The sequence below is a fragment of the Theropithecus gelada genome, chromosome 15, assembly GCF_003255815.1.
Source record: "Theropithecus gelada isolate Dixy chromosome 15, Tgel_1.0, whole genome shotgun sequence".
Classification (NCBI taxonomy): Eukaryota; Metazoa; Chordata; class Mammalia; order Primates; family Cercopithecidae; genus Theropithecus; species Theropithecus gelada.
In genome coordinates this window covers 14721503-14742546 of record NC_037683.1, presented here as the reverse complement: position 1 = coordinate 14742546, position 21044 = coordinate 14721503, and the positions used below count along the sequence as shown (strand labels likewise).

The window sequence follows — 21044 nt, the reverse complement described above, 5'->3', positions numbered from 1 at the left end:
TCTCAACTTTTCCTGCAATTCTCATTTTTATTTAACATACACAAGTCCAATCAAAGCTTTCAGGAAGATTTGAAAAGATTAATGTGTTTTAAAGAAGGATTTGGCATTACTGAGGTGATTTTCTAAACAAAACTCCGAGTCTGCCTCCCTGTACCTCTGTGAATTCTAATGGATGTGTAGAACCTTAGGAACTCCTCTCCTGTAGTTAGAAGACTGGGGAACTTTTTTCTTTTCTTTTTCAAGTGACCTAGTATTAATATATCCTATTTTTTCTCTATATTTAAGAAGGCCAAACAGAAAATAATGCTGATATGGGAACAACTGTTCACATTGAGAAATGAGAACAGAATCCTAATCTCATTTATAGTCTATACTTGGACTTGTTTACTATTCTTAATTGGAACAAGACACTATCATTTTTAGTATAAAACCCCTAAATTCTATACACTATGTTTTAATTCCTGCAGCTATCCGAGAAGGGAAGGAATCTAGCAGAGTGACCAAGTCACATATTTGAGCTATCCCCATGTACCAAGGGGAGGTGTCGCAGTTTCCTGCAGAAAACCCCTGTCTGTCCTGGCTGATCAGTATCTTTAATCCTATTTTCTCTGGCTTTGACAGCACTTGGTCCGAACCTAAAGGGCAGAGAGAGCTTCAGAGTTCCAACGACACTTGGTGCTCCAATGACAATGAGATGACGGAAGAACAAAGTATTTAATATGCAGTCTTTTCCAAAGATGACTGGACATAAGGCACTGTCAAAAAGCAATTCCCAGAGACACCCTCTGGCCCCTAAACAATACTGCAAAGTCAGAAATGGCAGAAACCTATATACTAAGAAATAGGGTAAACCACTCATAAACTACCTATTAATTGTTAAAAAGAAGTTGATACTCCCCATCAAAAAATTAATAACCATCAAAAAAGCTTATGTGCCGAATGCTGGTTTAGTGGCAAGGATGTAGTGCCGTGGAGGAATAACGTGGTACCATGATGGATCCAGGCATATCCAACATTCCTGTGACAGTGACCATGGAAGAGCTGTGCATTTGTCCTGAAGATGTGGGGGGTGGGGGGTGGGGACAATCTATCATTAAAGTAGACTTAAGTGGAGTGTCATTCAGAAGATACCACCTTCCCCCACCACCAAAGAAAATACAATAAAAGAATCTCTCATACATGTATCTGAGACACCAGATCACTACACTCTGAGATGATTCCACCACATGCATGGTCTTGTCCCCATCTTCTGCCAGATGCAGAATCACCTATAGGGATTTTTAAAACTGCCTCCATTTTCAGGTTATGTCTCTGTAACATGCCAAGACATACACCGTTTTTTCTATTCTTAGTAAGAACAGAAAAACCTGTCATTTTGAGATATCGTGACACAGAAAGCTTGGTGCACAAGAAAACATTCCACGTTGTCGCTGCCTTTACAGTCCAGAAGATTCCTAGACAGCCCAAAGCCCAGAGCAAAAAGCTGGATAGCGCTGGTGCCTCAAGCCCAAGGAAGGGCACAGCTGGGCCACTACAAAAGGAAGCTGGTCTCTTCGGCAAAGAGACCATCTGTGCCAAAGAACATTCCAACTAACAACAGTGCCGTACAAGCTCGGGAGGAATCAGCAATCAATTTGTAAATGTTCAAGACAAAACCAGAAAAATCTCTGAAAGAGAATAAAACTGCAGGGACTTACATACCTCCATGTCTGGCCTAAACTTATCTTCAAATACAGCCATTGCTGCCAAGGAGCCAGAACCTGTAAGAAAAAAGTGCACTTTTAGTGTATTTTATGATATACCAGCTTCTCCATCTCAAGTTTACCTAGGGGCAACAAAAACAGCAAAACATGCCCAGTGTCTCATTCAAGTGCAGTGTAAATATTAATTCCACAGGGCCACATAAACCAGGTGAAAACAGTGCTCTTCAAAAGCCCGGAGTCACACTTACCACTATCTAAGGTAAATCTGCAACTGGTCCTACTTCCACCACTGACAGGTATAACTGTAAATTATTCACAATAAAATGCTGAAGCATGAAAATGAGGTTATGGAGAATTTGGATTTTTTTCAAACAGTGACTGCCACATAATTTCCCATGTTCTATGTTGTGAGTCTAGTGCTCCATATTGTGCCTTGGCAGGCTGCTGGGTATAGCGCTAAATACCAAGCCAGTTCGAAAGAAAAGATTGTTTTAATGAGCTGGCCCTGGTAGAGTCACCTTGACACGCAGGGAAGAAACTACCGCACCAGCAATGGTAATAGAACTGCGAGCAGCAGCCACCAGGTTATTCCAGCCACAACTGTAAAACACTTTATTATGTGGCATTTATTTGGAGCTATTATTTTTAGTTTGTACTTTGAAGAGTAACAGCTGAATAGACAAAATGACAAAGAAACAAAAATTTATTATCACAATAGCAAATGGCTGAAAGGTTATGCTGCATAGACATTAACAGATAGCAAATTTATCCCTACAAAAGTAGGATGTAAAGGCATTACGAATAAGTGTGGGCTCCCTTTGAATGGACGCAAAAGGCAGCTCAGCACTCCTTGAAAATTTAAATTTGCTTTGTTCAAAAACCAGAGAATCCTTAGAAAATCATCATCTTGTCTTTACAGGTCCTGGCAATATTTCAGTATACTCCACTTTTGGAGAGAGGATAGAGTTGCCCACAATTTTTTACTCCAATTAGAAGATTTTTTTGGCATTTATTACTTTTTAACTTGTTTTGCATAACACTATCTATTTAGCTAGGTCACAGAGAAAACCATATTTTCTATTTAAAATGATTTGTGTACATCGCTTGACCACCTCAATGGTTTAGCAAAAGAAAAAGGCAGCGATTAAACAGTTTCAAATGAGGTGTCCTGCTGATTTTATCAAGTCTGCTGAATGTATAATGAAAAAGGAGAAGCTGACAGCAACGCCGCGTTGAGAAAATACAGACTACCTTATCTGAACCATTTAAGGAGGTCCAATTATAGATCAAATTTAAAGGGTAGAAACAGCAGATTTACAGACACAAATCAATGAACATGGTAATCCCGATGAATATGACAGATACTCCTGTTAGGGAATATTGCTGCGGTTGAGGATCATTACCTTCACAGTACCGGATACATCACATCTAAAGCAGTAGGAAGCGTCAAGTGTAGACCAGCATTACAAGCAATGACTATTCATTTAGGCTTTGGGAGCAAAAGGCAACCCCATTTTCCCCCCTCACAATTTTTTCTCCTTTTAAAAAAAAACTAAAATGGTGATCTAAAGGGACATTAAAAGCCCTCTGAAAAGGAGACAGAAATTAAACAGATATAAAACTAGTACACTCGGATAAAACTAGCACATAGGCAAGAGCAAATTCAGCAAAACAAACCTCTGAATTTCAAAGTAAACATGTCCTTGAAGATGTGGAAACAGGGTCAAACTCCACCAACGTTCTGTGAGTCACACGTTTACTCTGAGATTCAGGGGTCACGGGGAAAAGCAACCTAAGTTGCTGTTTTCAGGCCCAGGTGAGAGCTAGTCTCAGACTTACTAGTAAAAGCAAGCTGGTTTTGTGTGGAAAGCGAAAGACAGCTGCCATGAATGAACGAGGCAACTGCAAATGAAGAATCTCAGCAAAAAACACTTCTAGATATAAACCAATCCTGCAGAGCATTTGTGAGCAGGCTGGCCTCTTCCAACGAAGTCCAGGAGTATCTCCACGAAGAGCCCAAGGGTAATCAACCAGAGGTCCGAAATAAACATTTAAAAAAGGACAGGGAGAAGGCAGGTATTTAGCTAGGAGCTAACAACTTGTGGAAAACTGTAATGAATTGTTAAAAGAGAAAAACAAGCTTACCTTAAAGGCATTTTTCCTTAAAAATCACTAGCTGTTTTTTCCTCCGGGGCCATTCCTTTCTTTGGCAGTTTCACAGTAAATTTTTTTTTTTTTTTTTGGCTCTATTCTTTTTCCTAGGCACATATATTTCCTTCTGCTCAGCTTCACTCAATAATTTAAGAAATGAAAAATACTTCCCTCCCCAAATAATTATTTCTTTAAAACCTTTTTCCTGGCTGGGCGCGGTGGCTCACACCCGTAATCCCAGCACTTTGGGAGGCCGAGGCGGGCGGATCACGAGGTCAGGAGATGGAGAGCATCCTGCTTAGCACAGTGAAACCCCATCTCTACTAAAAATACAAAAAAATTAGCCGGGCGTGGTGGCGGCGCCTGTAGTCCCAGCTACGTGGGAAGCTGAGGAAGGAGAATGGCGTGAACCCAGGAGGCGGAGCTTGCAGTGAGCCCAGGTCACGCCACTGCACTCCAGCCTGGGTGACAGAGTGAGACTTTGTCTCAAAAACAAAACAAAACAAAACAAAAAACCTTTTTCCTGCCTAGAAACAATACTACAAACAAAATTTCTATAAGTGGAAATCACACACTAAACCCACAGACTCTTGGAACAAAAGGGTCTCTCTCCAGTGTGGGGAGGCTCTCTACATTATCAGACAGGCAATTTTGTCATGTTTTTTTAGAGCTGAAAGGTATAAGACAAGTAAACATAGGACTTGGGACTTTTACTACACTGTATTTCTGACTTCCCCTTTTTGTACCTCAAAAATATATATATATACACACACACACGTGCACGCGCACACAGACACACTCTCGAGAAGTTTTCTGAAAAGCAGGAGCTTCCCAACCTGATTCTGCTTCCCATGAAATCAAAGACAAGTGGGCCCCAAAATAAACTTGAAAGGGAAATTCAACATTAAAAATAATTTCCAAATCACTTGCAAATTAGCTCGTGCTCCGAGCTTTTCAGGAAAGGAGGACTTTGGTGCCCCCTTTTCAGAAACACACAGAAGTGTTTGGAGATAGAAAACCTGTCAACAGTAGGTACCTCTGAATGTGTGTCTGCCATTTAGAAAACTGGGGTGAGAATTTAAAATACAACTGCAATTGCCTGAAGTGACAAGAGAACATAATTTCAAGGCAATGCAGTGGGAGACACAAGGAACAAGAAGTTGGCCATTTAAAAAAAAAAAAAAAGATGGTAAACTCAGACCAGTATTCTTTAAAGATAACTTCATTCAAGTTTCCTAGATACTGGTCCAACATCCAAAACCATATACAATAAATCACCAGTCAAATGCCATTCTATTACAGCCACTATGTGACCTGTAGAATGTTAAAATATTATATCCTCTTTCCCCATAAACCACTAACAACGCCCTGAGACATTGTTATTTCAGCATCAACTACCTAAGCTGGCACCCTCTTCATAAACAAAACCAAGGTGAAAATCTTTTGAAGGATCATTTGCTCTGAGTTTTTATTCCAAAAGCAGAGACATCTTAGACATCAGAACTGTCTGATTTCCCATTAAAGAACAGATACACAGAAAAGCCAGGGCACAGTGTGGCCAAGACTGGGTCTCTGCGGTACACACGAGTATGCCAGAGAAGGAAAGGCATGTCAGAGAGGACATGCAAGAGTGAGGCCTCAGAGAACTTACTCCAGTTGGGAGGAGCAGGAAGCCAAAGAGAAGAACAAGGGCCTTCTGCTGAGCACCCGCCAGGTGCCATGCAGTCTATTTTAGGTCATTTCATCATCCTCACAGCAACCCACTAACGTGAGAAAGCTCCTTGTCTAGGACTACAGGAAACAAGCACAGGGGCAGGATTCCTGTCTCAGCTGTGACCCTATGTCGCGTTCTCATACAGAAAGTCCTATATACCACAATACAGTTGAGAGAGGACATGCAAGACCTTCCATGACCAGGTTTCTACCTCCTTCTGCTCCCTCCCATCCCCCATACACACCCCTGATACTCCACCAACACCACACTGCCCATGATTTCCTAAATGCCCATGCCAGTTCAAGCCTATCTCACACTGCACATGGCAGTCCGTTTGTCCCGAGAGTCCACAGAACTCCCAGTCACCCTTCAAACTCCAGCTGAGAGAACACTTCTTCCTAGAACCCTTCCTTGGTCACCCCCCAGCCACAGGGTTTACCACTCTCATCTCTGCAACTTGTCCATCCTTTCATATCCACAGCCCTCATCCCCAACAGTCTCTGACACATGGCAGCATTAGGAGAGACGCTTATTGAAGTAAGCTGCACAAAAAGGTGAGGCCAACTGTCCAAATGAGGGAGCCGGAAAAAACTCTGAGCTGCCCCTGAAGGCGTGAGGATAGCAGTAAATGCCTTGATAAGGTGTAAAGCAATATTTATTGCCTAGTTTACCATACTAGGCTGAATATAAGACAAACTCAAGTGTAAAGCCAGTTCAATTTTCTAAAAGGAAAAAGGGCTTTAAAACCGCAAAACCAAGTCCTATTGTACGTCCTAGTCCAGTCCAAACCACTGTGATATCACAGGAGTGAACGGCCCTTCCTGGATTTCTGCATTATATTAACACTACTGACACTCCCAGTCTCATCAGTAGTTTCCATGAAGCTGCTCCCTAGCAACCTTCACCAAGCCTGCCTTTTCAGCACACCCACGGTTACTGAGTACCCAGTATTGCTTCCAGAACAAAGCTCTTTGAAACAGAAAAACAAGGTGCAATTCAGTGACCAGCACTTATAAGAGGTGACTAAGGGACTGATGGCTATCTAGTCCCCTCAGACTGACCTCCTGCATCAACTGCCCTCCCCCGAGCCCACCTAGATACCCTGCTCAACACTCGCCACCCCAACCCACCAAGGAGCTGGGCTGTGGAGAGACAGGGAGGCAGGAAGGACAAATGTCTCCTTCCCTTTCACCTGCAGGGCCCTCCCCCATCCACTGCACGCACTCCACAGCTGCTCCAGCTAGGTCCTCATTCAAAGAGCTCCTCTGCAACCAATGCCCTGTGGAGTCCTGGAAAGAGCACCCGGCCTGTTTCCCAGTTGTGTTAGGGCCAGACTCACCCACAGACCCTCGAGACAACACTCTGGGTCACCTGCATCTGCTAGGCCCCGGGAGAAGGGGTCCCACCCTCTTGTCGCCTGCATCTGCTGAGCCCCGGGAGAAGGGGTCCCAAGCACCAGTTCCACAAGGACACCTCCAGCCAGTCTGTTAAAATGAAACATCTTATAACAGCAGGCCCACTGGCTTATAAACAAAATTACTAGCTCCTCTAAGAATGTAAAATGAAAACCCTGAAACTCAGAAAAATACATGCAACATGCACAACATTAGTAACTAAAAAGAGCTCACAGATAAATACATCAAGACTCCAACGGAGAAGACAGTAGTTTACAAAAGAGAAAAGGCAGAGGCCAATACACATTAAGCAACACTGATCAAGTTCACTAGCAATCAAAGAAATACGAATTGAAGTAAAATAACTACTTTTTGCCTTTTAAATTAGCAAAGATTAAAAAGAATAACAGTGCTGACAAAGGTGTGATCAAATGGGCACTCTGACACACTTGGAGAAGCAGAAATGGATAGAACTCTTCTAATGGGCAATGCAGAAACATCAACTGGAAATCACAGAGCTACACATACCCGCCAAACCAGCAAGTCTCTTAGGAACTTATTCTAAAGAAACACATGGACAAGTACCCAAGTCACGTATCTTAAAAGATCACTGTTTAGATTAAAGGGGAAAAAAAAAATACCTGGAAGTAAATGTAAAGGTTCAACAACCAGGAGCCAGGGAAAATCAACAATAAAATACTATACACACAGACATTAAACATGACAAAGTAGAAATACATTTTTTTGGCAATGGGAAGCTATCCATGCTATAATATTTAGTGGGGGAAAACATGTTCCAAAGCAAACTTAACAGATACACTTATGCACTATATATTATACAAACCTGGAAGCACATAAATCAAAATATTAAGCTTATTTTCTTTTTGTTTACTTGTATTTTTTAATTTTTCTTCAAAGTGCATACATTAATAGCAATTTTTTAAGGTATAAAAAATTGGAGAAAATCTAACATTGTGAGGGGATGGAAAAACCAAGCAAAAGACCAAGACTTTGCTAGCTGTCATAGTCTTTCTGTATAACAGCAGCAGCAGGCAGCTTACTTCTTAAATTTGTATACAAGGGCCTAAAGGTCAATCCATGCATGAGTCAACAGACCCAAAGAACAGCAGCAATCAATCATCACAAACAAATACCCCAATCTCTCCTTCTCACCGTCCTTAAGAGGGCTTCCTTAGGACTGTCTTAGAGGTACAATCATCTTAATAATGAAGTCCTCTGAGCATTTCAGCATGGGGCTAGACCCCACTTATCCAGAAGTGTACTCTGTGGCAAACACAGCACTGAACAAACTACAACAGATGCACACAGTACTTAAGAACTTTCACAGCAGAGTCACATCAGTTTTGTTTGCTCTTCAGGCATGGCAAGTAGTAGCAGTCCCACTTACAAAAGGAGAATAAAGCTCAGAGATAAGGAACGTGCCCAGATCACACAGCCAGTGATAAGCAAATCTGGGATTCTGAAGCCAGATCTTTCTGAATTTAAAGTGTGCGATGTTCTTTCCATTCCACCACGTTTGCCTCTTAAATAGCAAAGCCAAATGCTTGAAATCAAGATTAGCAAGTAAGCCTGGGAGATGGAGCTATCTTTTCTTAGCTCCCCACCCCAAAAAAGCATGCTTTCAAACTTGCTTTTTCTTTAGATTTCAGCTCAATGATTACCACACACATCTGGATATAGTTAATTTGTGTTGTTTCGCTTGGAAATTCAAATGAGACTGGAATTTAGTTAAATATTTTAAATGATTAAACATATGCCATTCACTGTTGAGCAATGCCACTCAAGTATCTGTTATAACAGCATTTATTTTTAAAATAGTCTCATTCAAAAAAAAAAACCTGAAATTAGTCTCCATTTTCTAAAACCTCTGAAAGTGTTTCGATCTTAGCTTAGCAGGATTAGTAATTCACTTTGAAACTAACTTTTTCTGAGAGAACAATCCAATTCAGGATGAAATCTGAAATTTTACAATCTAGATATTGCTTTTACTTGTTCTACACATTTAAAAATGTGTTATTTTTCTATGTCAGAGTTCACTAAAATACTCAACAAACTTAGCAATTCTATAATCTATGTTATTAGATATGCTAAAGAAACAGTAAGACTGAAATAATTTCCTAAAACCTGCTGCTTCTAAGTCAAAAGCTAGGAAGGACCTGAAAGGTAGAACTTTGCTTTTTCTAATCAGATGCTCACTAACTCTCAAACTGGGGAAGGGGAAAATATTTATTGAGGGTCTTAGGTCCTGGACCCTGAACTCAAGTACTGGGAGTATTTGCCCCTTTTACAGACAAGGAAATTGAGACTCAACTGGTTCCAAATAGTTTGCCCATGGCAAGAGTCGACGGGAAGCGGGGCCAAGCTTTAAACCTAAGTCCTGTTCTGAAGCATGGGTTATCAAGCTCATGCACCCTTCAGAAGGGCAACTTCCCACTCTTTCTTCAAACAACCCATTCCCAGGTGCCCACACAGCAGCGGCAGGCTCTGGGAACACCAAGAGGCACAAGAGGTGGCCCAGCCCTGGTGCTCCCTCGCTGTGCACATCACTCTGAGCTCTGCAAAGCTGCCAAAGTTGCTCCAGAAGGCACAAGCAACTGCATTAAGCACAACGTGAATGCTGCGACCGGAAACCAAGGGGCACAGCAGCCCTACCGAACTAGGTTCCTTCCCTGAACAAGGGGCACAAGACAGGAGGCGCCTTCCTCAAAGGGTGGCTCTGAGGGTTGCATAAGATGGCGCGTGTAAAGCAAAATGCTGGGGACGCTAAAAGCTCAAGAAAAGCTGGCTGATGAAATTCCTCTCCGACAAGATCCTGGCCCTCCAGGCAGCTATTTTATACAATCACCCTCAGCGAGTCCCAGGGTTGGCAGCTTTCATGGAAACAGAGGTCTTCAGAATTTCTTTCTCAAAGTCATGAAGTCATGAGAGGCAGCAGGAAATGGATTTCTACCACTTTTCCCCAAATCAATTTAACCAGATCTTCTCAGGAAAAAAAGCTGCTCCTTCTGCTAAAGAGCGGTCCATTTTAAGCAGCCAAGGACCTGTTTGCCACCGTGGCCTGCCAAGGTGTAAGATGTATGCGGTGGTAACAGAGTCACACACAGAACTTTCTAATCCATCAGTGTCAGCTCTCCCTGACAGAACGCTTACTCACACTTGCTCATTGTTAGTCAACTGGCCACTCATTCTGGGTAAAATTTGGTGCTTTCCACATACCCACAGACTGGGATCATTTTTCACTCCATTCCTGCCTCCAAGGCCTCGTCTCCTGGTACTGGTGCTTGCTCTGGAGGCCGACAATGCCAATGTGTGCAGAGCTGATTGATGAATATAAAACAAGCTGGGCACCGGGGGACCACGTCCAGCCACTAGAGAGCAGTGGAGCACCTCTCACTGCTCAGTAGAACACACGCCGGCTTTAAATGGTTTAATTGTATGCATGCATTTCATTATAAGTCTTGGCCAAAAGCTCCTGGCGAGGCAAGCCAAGCAATCAGACAATCTTGCATCGCTTGCTGAAATCCAGATTTGTCCTTTGTCAGCATAAACAGTTTAATTTGATGTTTTCACTCCTGAGTAAGCACTGAGTATTACATTTAAACCCCTCATGAGGGGGAAGAATGCTTCCTTTTCGTCAGTAAATGTACCTTAATGTCAAAGTCTACCTTTTATTCCCAGTGAATTGAAAAAAAAGTATTCCATTTAATATGCTAAAAATATTTGTAAGGCATTCAACAATTTCACTCAAAAACTAATTCCTCAAAAAATGGAGTTCCTTTTCTAAATGTAATGTAGTCAAAGAGGAGTTAAATTTCACCCTAATAATTTAAAACACCACTTGAAAGGAACAGGGATTTTTCTTATAATTGCAACTGCAACATCTCATTGAACTGACAGGTTATAAACACTTATTCTTCAGAAAAGACTAACAATCAGGGCATCAGGGCCTAAAATGTGAAAAGTTTTATTTCATTAATGCATTTTAATGAAATGTCACAAGATATGGAGCGAGAACATTTTTTCCCTAAAACACAGGTGTCACCTACCCTTTCACAGGACAAAATGGAGGATGAAAATTACCCAAAAATGCGCCTATCTTAATCAGTCCCCTGCACCATGAGGCCCCACCGGGAAACCAAAGCTGAGTGCAAGGCATACACTGCCTCCTGCCGCGGGAGTGTAGGGCAGAGGGAGCTGGCAAGTCTCTTAAAGGCTCCATATTTCAAAGTAACTTCCCAAATTTCAGGGCATTCCACTTTAACTGATGGACTAGACGGTATTATTTTCATTGTATGGATGGAAGAAGCTAAAATTCACAGAAAGGAAGGCGGCTACCCAAAGTCATGCAGCCAGAAATGGCAGCACGGGTACATGAACCCAGATCTGGTTAATAGCAAATCCCTTGTTCTATGAACTACACAGTGAAAAGCCTTCTGATGCCTAAGATGACTTCCCACGTAGTCTGACCAATGAGGAAGTAAAAGGCATCAAGCACTAGGTCATAAGCATATAAAGGCATTTTCCTTTAGCAGGGGCACTCTGGTCTAATTCTGAAACAAGAGCAGATAAAGATGAGCTAGTTAACCTCACTCTCTCTCAGTGGGGTTTAAAGCAAAGAACTTTAAACTGTTAGCATTTCCTTTAACTGTTCTGAAAAGTGCTCTGGCAAGGGCTTTTACTTGGTTGTAGGCTAAGGACAATTCAAATCAGGAGACTTTGTGGTAAAATGTCAGAGCAGGGAAAAAAGGAGGAAGAGCACCCATACATTAATTCAATATCTCACCATTTTGTCTATAAAAGGCGTTTAATATTTTTTTACACAGAATCAAGAACAAAATCCAATCTAATTAGAATAGATTAAGAACTGGCAAGGGCTGACTATATTACATTCCCTGTAACAATATGATGAATTTTAGAAGTAAATATTTTCTCATTTCCTGATATCATGGCACCATCTATTGGCTTAGTACCAACTTTGCAGCAACCAGGAAACAAGATGCATTCATTCAACTTTCACGGGCTTTTGGTTCCCAGTTGTTTTATTCTTGGCACTCCATTGCAACCTAATTTTAAGATATAAAATCCATTCACTGCACATTTTAAATCTTCTAAAATGCATCTTATATTAAAGCACGAAGTGCCAGAGAAATCTTGACACAGAGAGCTACACACAGAAACATGTATTGGCACTAAAACATGCTACATACAAAAGACTTACGTTTGGTATCTCACTTCATGCTCACACATGAAGTAAGCATTACAGAAGAAATCAATGTTCATAGTCAAACAGCTAAATGAATGTTGGACTTAAGACCTGAACCCAGGCTAAGGACAGTGGCTCACGCCTATAATCCCAGCACTCTGGGAGGCCAAGGCAGGAGGATCACTTGAGACCAGAAGTTCCAGACCAGCCTGAAAAACACAGTGAGACCCAGTCTCTACCAAAAAAAATAAAGAAAAAAAAAAAAAAAATTCAGTGGTGGTGCGCCCAAAGTCCCAACTACTTGGGAGGCTGAGGTGGGAGGGCCACCTGAGCTCAGGAGTTTGAGGGTACAGTGAGCTATAATCACACCATTGCACTTCAGCCTGGAGACAGAGCAAGACCCTGCCCCTAAAAAATAAAAACAAATAATTAAGTTAATTAATATCTTTAAAAAATATCTGAACCTTATTTGACTTCAAAAACCAGTTTTCACTCAGCCACACTGCCTCAAAAAATCGCCAAAAGCAACATATCCACATAAAAAGCAGTGATTTACAGAGCATGTGCACATAAAACGCGACCTTTCAGCATCCCAATAACCCTGGGACCTTCCCAAGTCAAAAAAAGTAGCTTCATTTTAGAAATAGGGGTTATGAAGTTGCAGAGGTTAGGTGACTAGGCTCTGGTCAAGCAGAGCTAGGACCAAAGCAAGGGCTTCCACCTCTTTTTCTAGAATCCTAAGTGCTACTTCATTCAGGAGTTTAGAGAAAAGCCTGCTCCAGGCAGTCACTGGCTGTGTGGACAAAGCTCCTGCTGGAATAGGGTCTCCTAGACCCAAGCACCGAGGCAATCCAGTTCCGATGGAGACACATGATTCTAAAGCCTCTTATACACAGTCAACCACATGGCTGACCCCAGAGCAGGCAGAAGAATTTCCAGCAACACACGGCTGTGAAGTTCATATATGTGCCCTCTGAGGTTTTTATGAAGTAAACATGCTGCTAAATTTGCATCCAATTTAAGAATTGAAAACGAATACAGAAGAAACATTTGCCATCTTAAAGTGCACTAATTTGATCCAGTGCAGGATAACTTTCAAAATCAAGTCATGTGGAGATATCAAAGGATCTATACAAAGGTTGTACTTGAGTATAAAAATACAGAAAAGCTTGTACTTTAGTGTAAAAATACAGAAAAGGATGTACTTTAGCGTAACAATGGCAAATCTTAACTCCCTATCCATGTTCCTAAGTTCTCACTTAATTGTAAGATTCTTCTGCCCACAAGGTGAGACATCCAGCATGCTTACTACTCTGTCCCACATCTTCCTCACTGCTTGGGGGCCCTGTAAACTGGGACTTAGTAGGTGCATTCCAGTAATTAGGAAACTGTATAACCAGTTTATCTGGAGAATTTTACCTGGATGGCCCTGGCAGTGACCCCAAGTCTTCCCTAATGGTGCATACCAATGTTTATTCCTTAAGTTAGCATTCCTAAATTGTCCAAGGACCTCATTTTCAGGAATGTCATGCTTGAAATTTTATTCATGTTAATTCTCTATGTGGATAAGCAGGCAAAAACAAAAATTTTATATACCTTGCCAATGCTGCTACAAGGAACACTGCCAAGCTAATAGCAAAAGATGGTCCCCAAGCTTCTTCTGACACTACTTCAGCTTGCCTAATAAAGGAAAGCTGGCAAGTTCAAAGAATAAGCTAATTAATCTGAGAATTAAAAGAACCCACATTATGTCTATAAAAACATAACTAAAATGCTTTCCCTTTCTTAATAAAGTCAAAAAATCTTGCCTAGCTTTTAACAATCAAATGAATCGATCACCAGTAGTCTCTTCCAAATTACTCTCTTAAAAAAGAAGTAAATGAAACAATAGGGATCCTTTCTCTTTTCAGAGAATAAACCACACGCCACGTACCAACAGGAAAAAGTCAGAGACTGAGGTTCCCATTCCCACTCACGTACTTCCTTACTTGTGGTACAAGTAACCTCTCTGAGCCTCAGTTTCCTCATCTTTAAGACAGGGATGATGGCACCCACCTCACAATGGTGCAAAGACTATATCAGTAAGGCATCCCACAACAGGTGTAGGTGCTGTAGCTGGATGAACGCTGCTGTCATTACGGTCAATGTGATGTTCACAAAGGTTTTAGGACAGAAGCTGTCCAGAGGCCACACCACAAACAGTCTGATATATTAGTCTCCCAAGTAAACTCTCAGGAAGGCCAGTCCTCAGACAGGAGGCTCCGGGACCCCACGTTCAATGCAGATCGAGCTGGGCAGCAAGTTAAAGATGAGCAAGACAAGACAGGTGTCTTCTATTCAGTGTAAATTAAGAGCAGCCTTCAGGCGCCTGGCTAGTCGCCAATACAGGCCCATGGGTAGACAAAATTTAGACACCCTTGTCTTCCGGTTAATTTATAGCTTCCAGCTCTTACTGTCAAATTGCTCAGAAAAAAAGAAAAAAAAAAGATTAATTACAAAGTTTTGCTTTTATTCTTCATAATAAAAAAACTCACAATCTAACTAAAACATGAGAATTCAGATGAAATATTCATTTTCTCACTTAAGCTACAATTACAGAAAGCCTTGATTCCACAGTGAATGCTAATGTTCCATGGAGGCACTTCATTTAGGAGGACCTTCTATTTTATCTGGAGTGTGAGGTTTGGTTTGTAGCTCACTCAAAATAATAAGCATGAATTAAAACAAAATCCAGCCAGGCACAGTGGCTCACGCCTATAATCCCAGCACTCTGGGAGGCTGAGGCGGGTGGATCACTTGAGGTCAGGAGTTCGAGACCAGCCTGGCCAACATGGTGAAACCCTGTCTCTACTAAAAATACAAAAATTAGCAGGGTGTGGCTAATTACAGGCACATGCCCATTATCCCAGCTACTTGGGAGGCAGAGGCAGGACTGCTTGAACCCAGGAGGTAGAGGTTGCAGTGAGCCGAAATCGAGCCATTAAACTCCAGCCCGGGCAACAGAGCGAGTCTCCATCTCAAAAAAAAAAAAAACTCCGCCAAATTTTGGCAATTCTCAGTTCTCTCAATACCCAGCTCCTCACTCCCTCAAAAGGAAAGGGGAACGAAGTGGGGGAGGGGAGGGGTGAAAGAAGGGTCGGGAAGCGAAAGAAAAAAGAAGAGACAAAACCACAACAAAAATCAAACTTAGATTAGGAAGAAAGCTAGCCCTGCACAGCTACGACCATGGAACAATGGCTGAAAGAAACTAAGACAGCCACAGAGACAAAGCCCAGGCCAATACAAAACTGTGATCTTACATTCTCTGTAAAGTGCTCCTCTTCACAGTGGACTTGGATTGGAAAGAAACAAAAAGTGAAAATCACGTTGTCTTTGGGTCGTAAAATTGTGGGGTGATATATATACATAAAGAGAGAAAGAGAGTTTAATTTCCTTTGCTGCAATAAGGCTGTTTCAGTAAACACTGTTTTCAACATGCAAGACAGAGAACCCATGCAGAGAACAGTCAAAAATACAAAAACAAGTATCAGGAATTTGTATATTTTTAGTATTCAGAAGCAAGGCTTAATAGCTAAGTGAAATCACATCTGTAGGATGATAAAATCACAGCAGCTGTGTTGTACTGGGGCTTGCAGGAGATAGAAAAAAAGGGTTCAAATCCCAGCTTGGTCACTTATGGGGCTGATTAACACTAGGTAAGTTGCTAAATCTAAGTTGCAGGTTTCTCGTCAGTAAAATAGCAATAGTAGCATCCCTTACACTGAATTTTAACTGAAAATAATGTGCCAGCACCCAGTACTCTGGCACTGAGACATTCCCATAAATATGCTTTAAATTTAAAATAATACTAAGCTTTAACCAAAAAAAAAAAAAAAAAAAGTAAAAGGACATGTCACATTTACAACACTTTAAACTGGGACCACACAAATGGAACACAATCTAAACCAACTGCATTCCAGGGGTACTGTAAACTGCTAGTTCACAAACAATGAATAGCAGCTAAGGTTTCTGACACTAAGTTTCAGACATTCTTTAGCACAAACAAGCTGGAGAATCAGAAAATTAATTCACCATCAAATATTCACTGAGTTGCACAGGGCTCTGTGAGACCCTGAGAGTAAGGCACAGATGCTGTTCTCAGAGGTCTGGAATTGTGCAGGAGCAGGAGAGACAATGCCCAGGGGAAGCAAAGTGGGGCCAAGGCAGGAGTCCTGGGATCCTGCTTCACTCCTGGGAGGGACTTGTTAACTCTGCCAGGGGCAGCCAGGAGGGAATGGCTTCTGGGCTACACTCAGGGTAAGGAGGAGGAACACTCCAGGCAGAAAATGCGCTTGTGAAAGGAGGCAGCAATGGGTGTTGGGCTCTGTTCAGAGGAGGACGAGGGGGCTGTTGCCACAGAAGCCCAGGGCACAAGGGAAGGAAGAACAGGAAATGAGATGAGAAAAACGGCCTAGAGCCCAACTGAAAAGGGAGGTGGCCCCAAATGAAGGAGTGACTGCAAGACTGCAGCCAAGAGCCAGCGAGGAGCTGGCACTGAGGAAGGCCAGGAGAGAATGATGACAGAAACCCAGAATGTGGCCCAGGGTGAGCTGCTGAGAGATCTCTGTAATGACAGTGGCCATCCCTACTGCCACCACCACTGGATTAGTCCTCATCCTCAACATTTCTGGCCAGGATGCAAGCTCCCTCCCCGCCCCAGGCCTCTCATGCCAATGCTCCCCACAGCTGTCAGCTGCTCCTTCTAACAAGCGAACCTAATCCTCTCATTCCCTGGCTTTCCAGCAGGAAACCTCCAGGACAAAATCAAAACAGCTCCACCTGCGCCTGCAGCATCTGGACCCCCAGGGCCTGCTTTCCAGCCTTGCCTCCACTCCACACTAGGCAACATCCATCCCTCTTCCACCCTCTCCATCTCTGCTTCTGCTGCACCCACTGCATGGGTCCCTTGCCCCGCCCCCACTCACTGCTCCTGCCGCCCCTATGCAGCACACTCTGGCCTTTCAGTGCTTAACCACACGGAGCCCTTGTGCACTACAGGCCTCAGTCTATCCCTCGGGGTAAGGGGTGCATAGCACATTCCTACTCATCCCTCAGGCGTTTAAGTGTTCCTTCTTCCCATTTTCACCCATCAGACTGGCAAAAACACTCAGCATCCGTGAGGTGGTGGGAGACAAGCGTCCTTGTATTCTCTAGTGGGAGTATAAACTCGTGTCAGCTTTTTGGACGGCAATTTGGTAATAGCTCTCAAAAGGTAAAATGCACTGTCCCTTTTCTGGGCTGCCCAGCAGCTGTATTTCCTGCCTCTGTCCGGAGAATTCCACTGCCATCTGAGCTTCACCAATCACAAGCACCCACCTTCCCCATGAGGAACTCTCTGGTGGTGGAAGGGATGGGAGGAAGGCTCAGTTCTGCGGCAGCCAGGGTCTGGCACCGGCTGTGCCCGCGGCATAGACTGAGACACTGTTCTTGGCCCCAAACCCAGTTCTTGCCCTTCCAACTACGTTGTGAGTCACCTGCTATACTTTTCTCAAAAATCCCTCTCTTCCTTAAATCATCCAGTGACTCAACTGCTTACAACAGAGAATTCTGGTCAAAACATGTGTACACCTTAATTCAGAAATTCCACTGCTAAGAATGTATCTAAATGAAGTATGTATTTATATAAGTAGAACAAGACACATTTGTTACCAAAATATGAAAAACAAGATATTAATTAGAAGAATGGGTCAGCAAGCATGGTATAGCCACATAATGCGATTCTGTACAGCTTGCTATTACAGAAATTCTATAGGCCCACATGAGCTGATGCAAACACTTCATCAAAACAAGTTAATAGTAAGGGAAGAATATTATGTATAGCATGTGCTCATTTGTGTGTGTGTTTTTTACAGGGGTAACTACCTGACAGAGAAGGAGATACGTGAAAGTATATCATAACACATTTTCTGGAAAAAATACAAACAATTCTTAAGAGTGGTTACTCTGGAGGGATGTGAAGGAGACTTTTCTTATACTTCTTTGTCCCACTTCAATGTTCTGTCATGTTCATAAATCACGTTCATTAGAAAATGCTTGAATGTCACTTGCTCAGAAAGGACTTCCCAAACACCTACTAGCCACACACTCCTTCCTAGTATCCTCACTAATGAAAGTTCTTTTCCTCTGGGGCACTTATCACAATGCATTTTTCTAGCTTCCTGTGAATTCACCTGTCTAATGCCTGTCTCCAGCACAAGACTATAGGCTCTGAGGCAGGTGATGTGTTGACCACTAATCTTCCCAGCTCCTAGCAAAGTGCTTGGCACTAACGATGCTAAATACACATCTGACAAACGAATGAAAAGATCCAATCCTCCTTTTAAGACTCGGCTCAAGTGAAGTTCTTCCTGAATTCCCCCAGTTTGGAAGTGACCCTTTCTCCCTTGGGTCCCCTCCTGCCCTTGTCAGTGTGTACATCTGTCTCCCCCATTAGACTGGGTATCTGAGGACAAAGACCCTGATATTCACTTCTATCTGTGCTGCCTGCTACAGTTCCTTTACACAGAAGGCACTCACTAAAGAGCTGATAAGGCCGGGCGTGGTGGCTCACACCTGTAATTCCAGCACTTTGGGAGACAGATGCGGGCAGATCATGAGGTCAAGAGTTTGAGATCAGCCTGGCCAACACAGTGAAACCCCCCTGTACTAAAAATACAAAAATTAGCTGGGCATGGTAGCATGTGCCTGCAGTCCCAGCTACTCGGGAGGCTGAGGCAGGAAAATCGCTTGAACCTGGGAGGTGGAGGTTGCAGCAAGCCTATAGTCCCAGCTACTGGGGAGGCTGAGACAGGAGAATCACCTGAATCCGGGAAGTGGAGGTTGAAGCAAGCAGAGATTGCACCACTGCACACCAGACCGGGTGACAGTGCGAGACTCAGCCTCAAAAAAAAAAAAAAAAAGCTGATAAATGAGGGGAGGAACAAACAAGACCTCAAAGTAACAATTTACTTGGGTATTAAAATCACATGTTACTGATGTCTCATTCTCCTTAGTCTGGTATTTTAGGGCAGCAAAACCAGTCTGTGTGGAGTCAGTGGTTTCTAAATAGAATTCTCCTATAAACTCAGAGCTGTGGATCCATCACCGGGAACTCAAACGAGACTTGGACAGACAGGAGGTCACTGTTGGCCAGGAAAAAGCACAAAGTGGGGTGGCAGAAGTGAAATGGGCAGACACAAAGCTGTTTACCTACTCACTTTCAACAACTTTTCCCAATTCAGCTTTATGCTCATGACACAAATTACCACAGTTCACAGGCAAGAGAAACCAATTTTCCCATTTTACAAATGAAGCTGCTTTGTATCAATGTCAAACTTCTTAAATTTGATGACTTTATCAAGGTGCTAGAAGAGAACATCTTGAAGGATTCAGAGGTGAAGGGTTGTGGTGCCTGCTATTTACTCTCAAATGGTTCCCCACGCACACGAAACAATGATAGTAGTAACAATGTGTGTGAGAGGCAGAACTAATGTGGCAAAATGCTAACAACTGACACATCTGAGCAAAGGACAGATCAGTGTTTGTTGAACATTACTGTTACTTTTCTGCAGTCTGAAATTTAAGTAAAAAAGAGAAGAAATAAAACTACTTAATAGAAAAGGTTATTCCACCTTTACCACCATTTAAAGGTATCAGATGGGGAGAAATAAAAGCAATACTTTGATGGAGATACCAAATACATTTGAATAAAGCAATTCAGAAAAATTCTAAAATTACCATAAGTATCGTCATTTTAGAATAATTGCAAAGATTCATCCATATGGTATCTGGGGGTAAATCATTCTCCGCAACAAACAGTGAACATCTGTTATATAAAAACCTAGTAAGAGGCTAGATAATAACACAATAGCATAGCAAAGTCTCAAACTGGCAATTTCCAAACTACTCAAGGCAGCAGTTTTCCTAGACGTGGAGCCAAGACACCAAGACGGAAAATATAAGAGGTAAACGACAGCTGGAAAAACACCAGCTACACAATACACACAACCTGTTCGAAGTTCTGGACCTGTGCAATTTGACCCAGAAGCAATAACATAAATGCTAGAACTTGAAAATCCCAATTCTTCCAAATATAATTTTATCACTATTTTTTGCAGTCATTAAAAAAAAAAATTATCAGCCGCCTATAATCTCAGCACTTTGGGAGGCCGGAGCAGGCAGATCACCTGAGCCCAGGAGTTCGAGACCAACCTGGGCAACATGGCGAAATCCCATCTCTACAAAAAACACAAAAATTAGACGGGTGTGGCAGAACGTGGCTGTAGTCACAGCTACTCAGGAGGCTGCGATGGGTGGATCACCTGAGCCCGGGGAAGTTGAGGTGGCAGTGAGCTGTGATTGCACCACTGTACTCCAGCCTGTGCAGCAGAGAAACTGTCAAAAGAATAAAATCTCCTAATCTAGCAGCTAGACCTAAATCATAAATGCAAAACGCTGGTTAGCAAATGAGGAAGAGAGGGGGGAAAAAAAAATAACTACTATTTACAGACCAGGCATTGGAGCACATGCTTTATGTATATTATTTCCAACCATCACAACTTGGTGTGGTAGGTATTGCTGATACCACTTCACAGGTGAGGAAATCGAGGTTCAGACAGAAATCAAATACCCTAATCCCTCAGAGATTAAGTAGTAAAGAAGGACCGTGATCACTCCTGTAGGTCAAAATGTACCCGACAAGTTTCAATGTGAGGCTTCTACTCTAGAATTCTACTCAAATCTCATCTTCTTCAGAAGACCTGTCCTTTTTTTTTTTAAAAAAAAAAAAAAAAAAACAGACAAGGTCTCACTCTGTTGCCCAGGATGCAGTACAATGACTT

The 21044-nt window shown here is 42.4% G+C and overlaps 1 protein-coding gene across 1 annotated transcript in view; it reads right to left on the bottom strand.

The window, feature by feature from the left end:
• The window catches only part of PSMB7 (proteasome subunit beta 7), a 61949-nt gene that overhangs the window by 29594 nt on the left and 11311 nt on the right, over positions 1-21044 (bottom strand). Inside the window, exon 6 of the mRNA XM_025360661.1 lies at positions 1702-1760. Within this exon, the coding sequence (XP_025216446.1) occupies positions 1702-1760 (59 nt within the window). The remainder of the gene's footprint in view (positions 1-1701; positions 1761-21044) is intronic.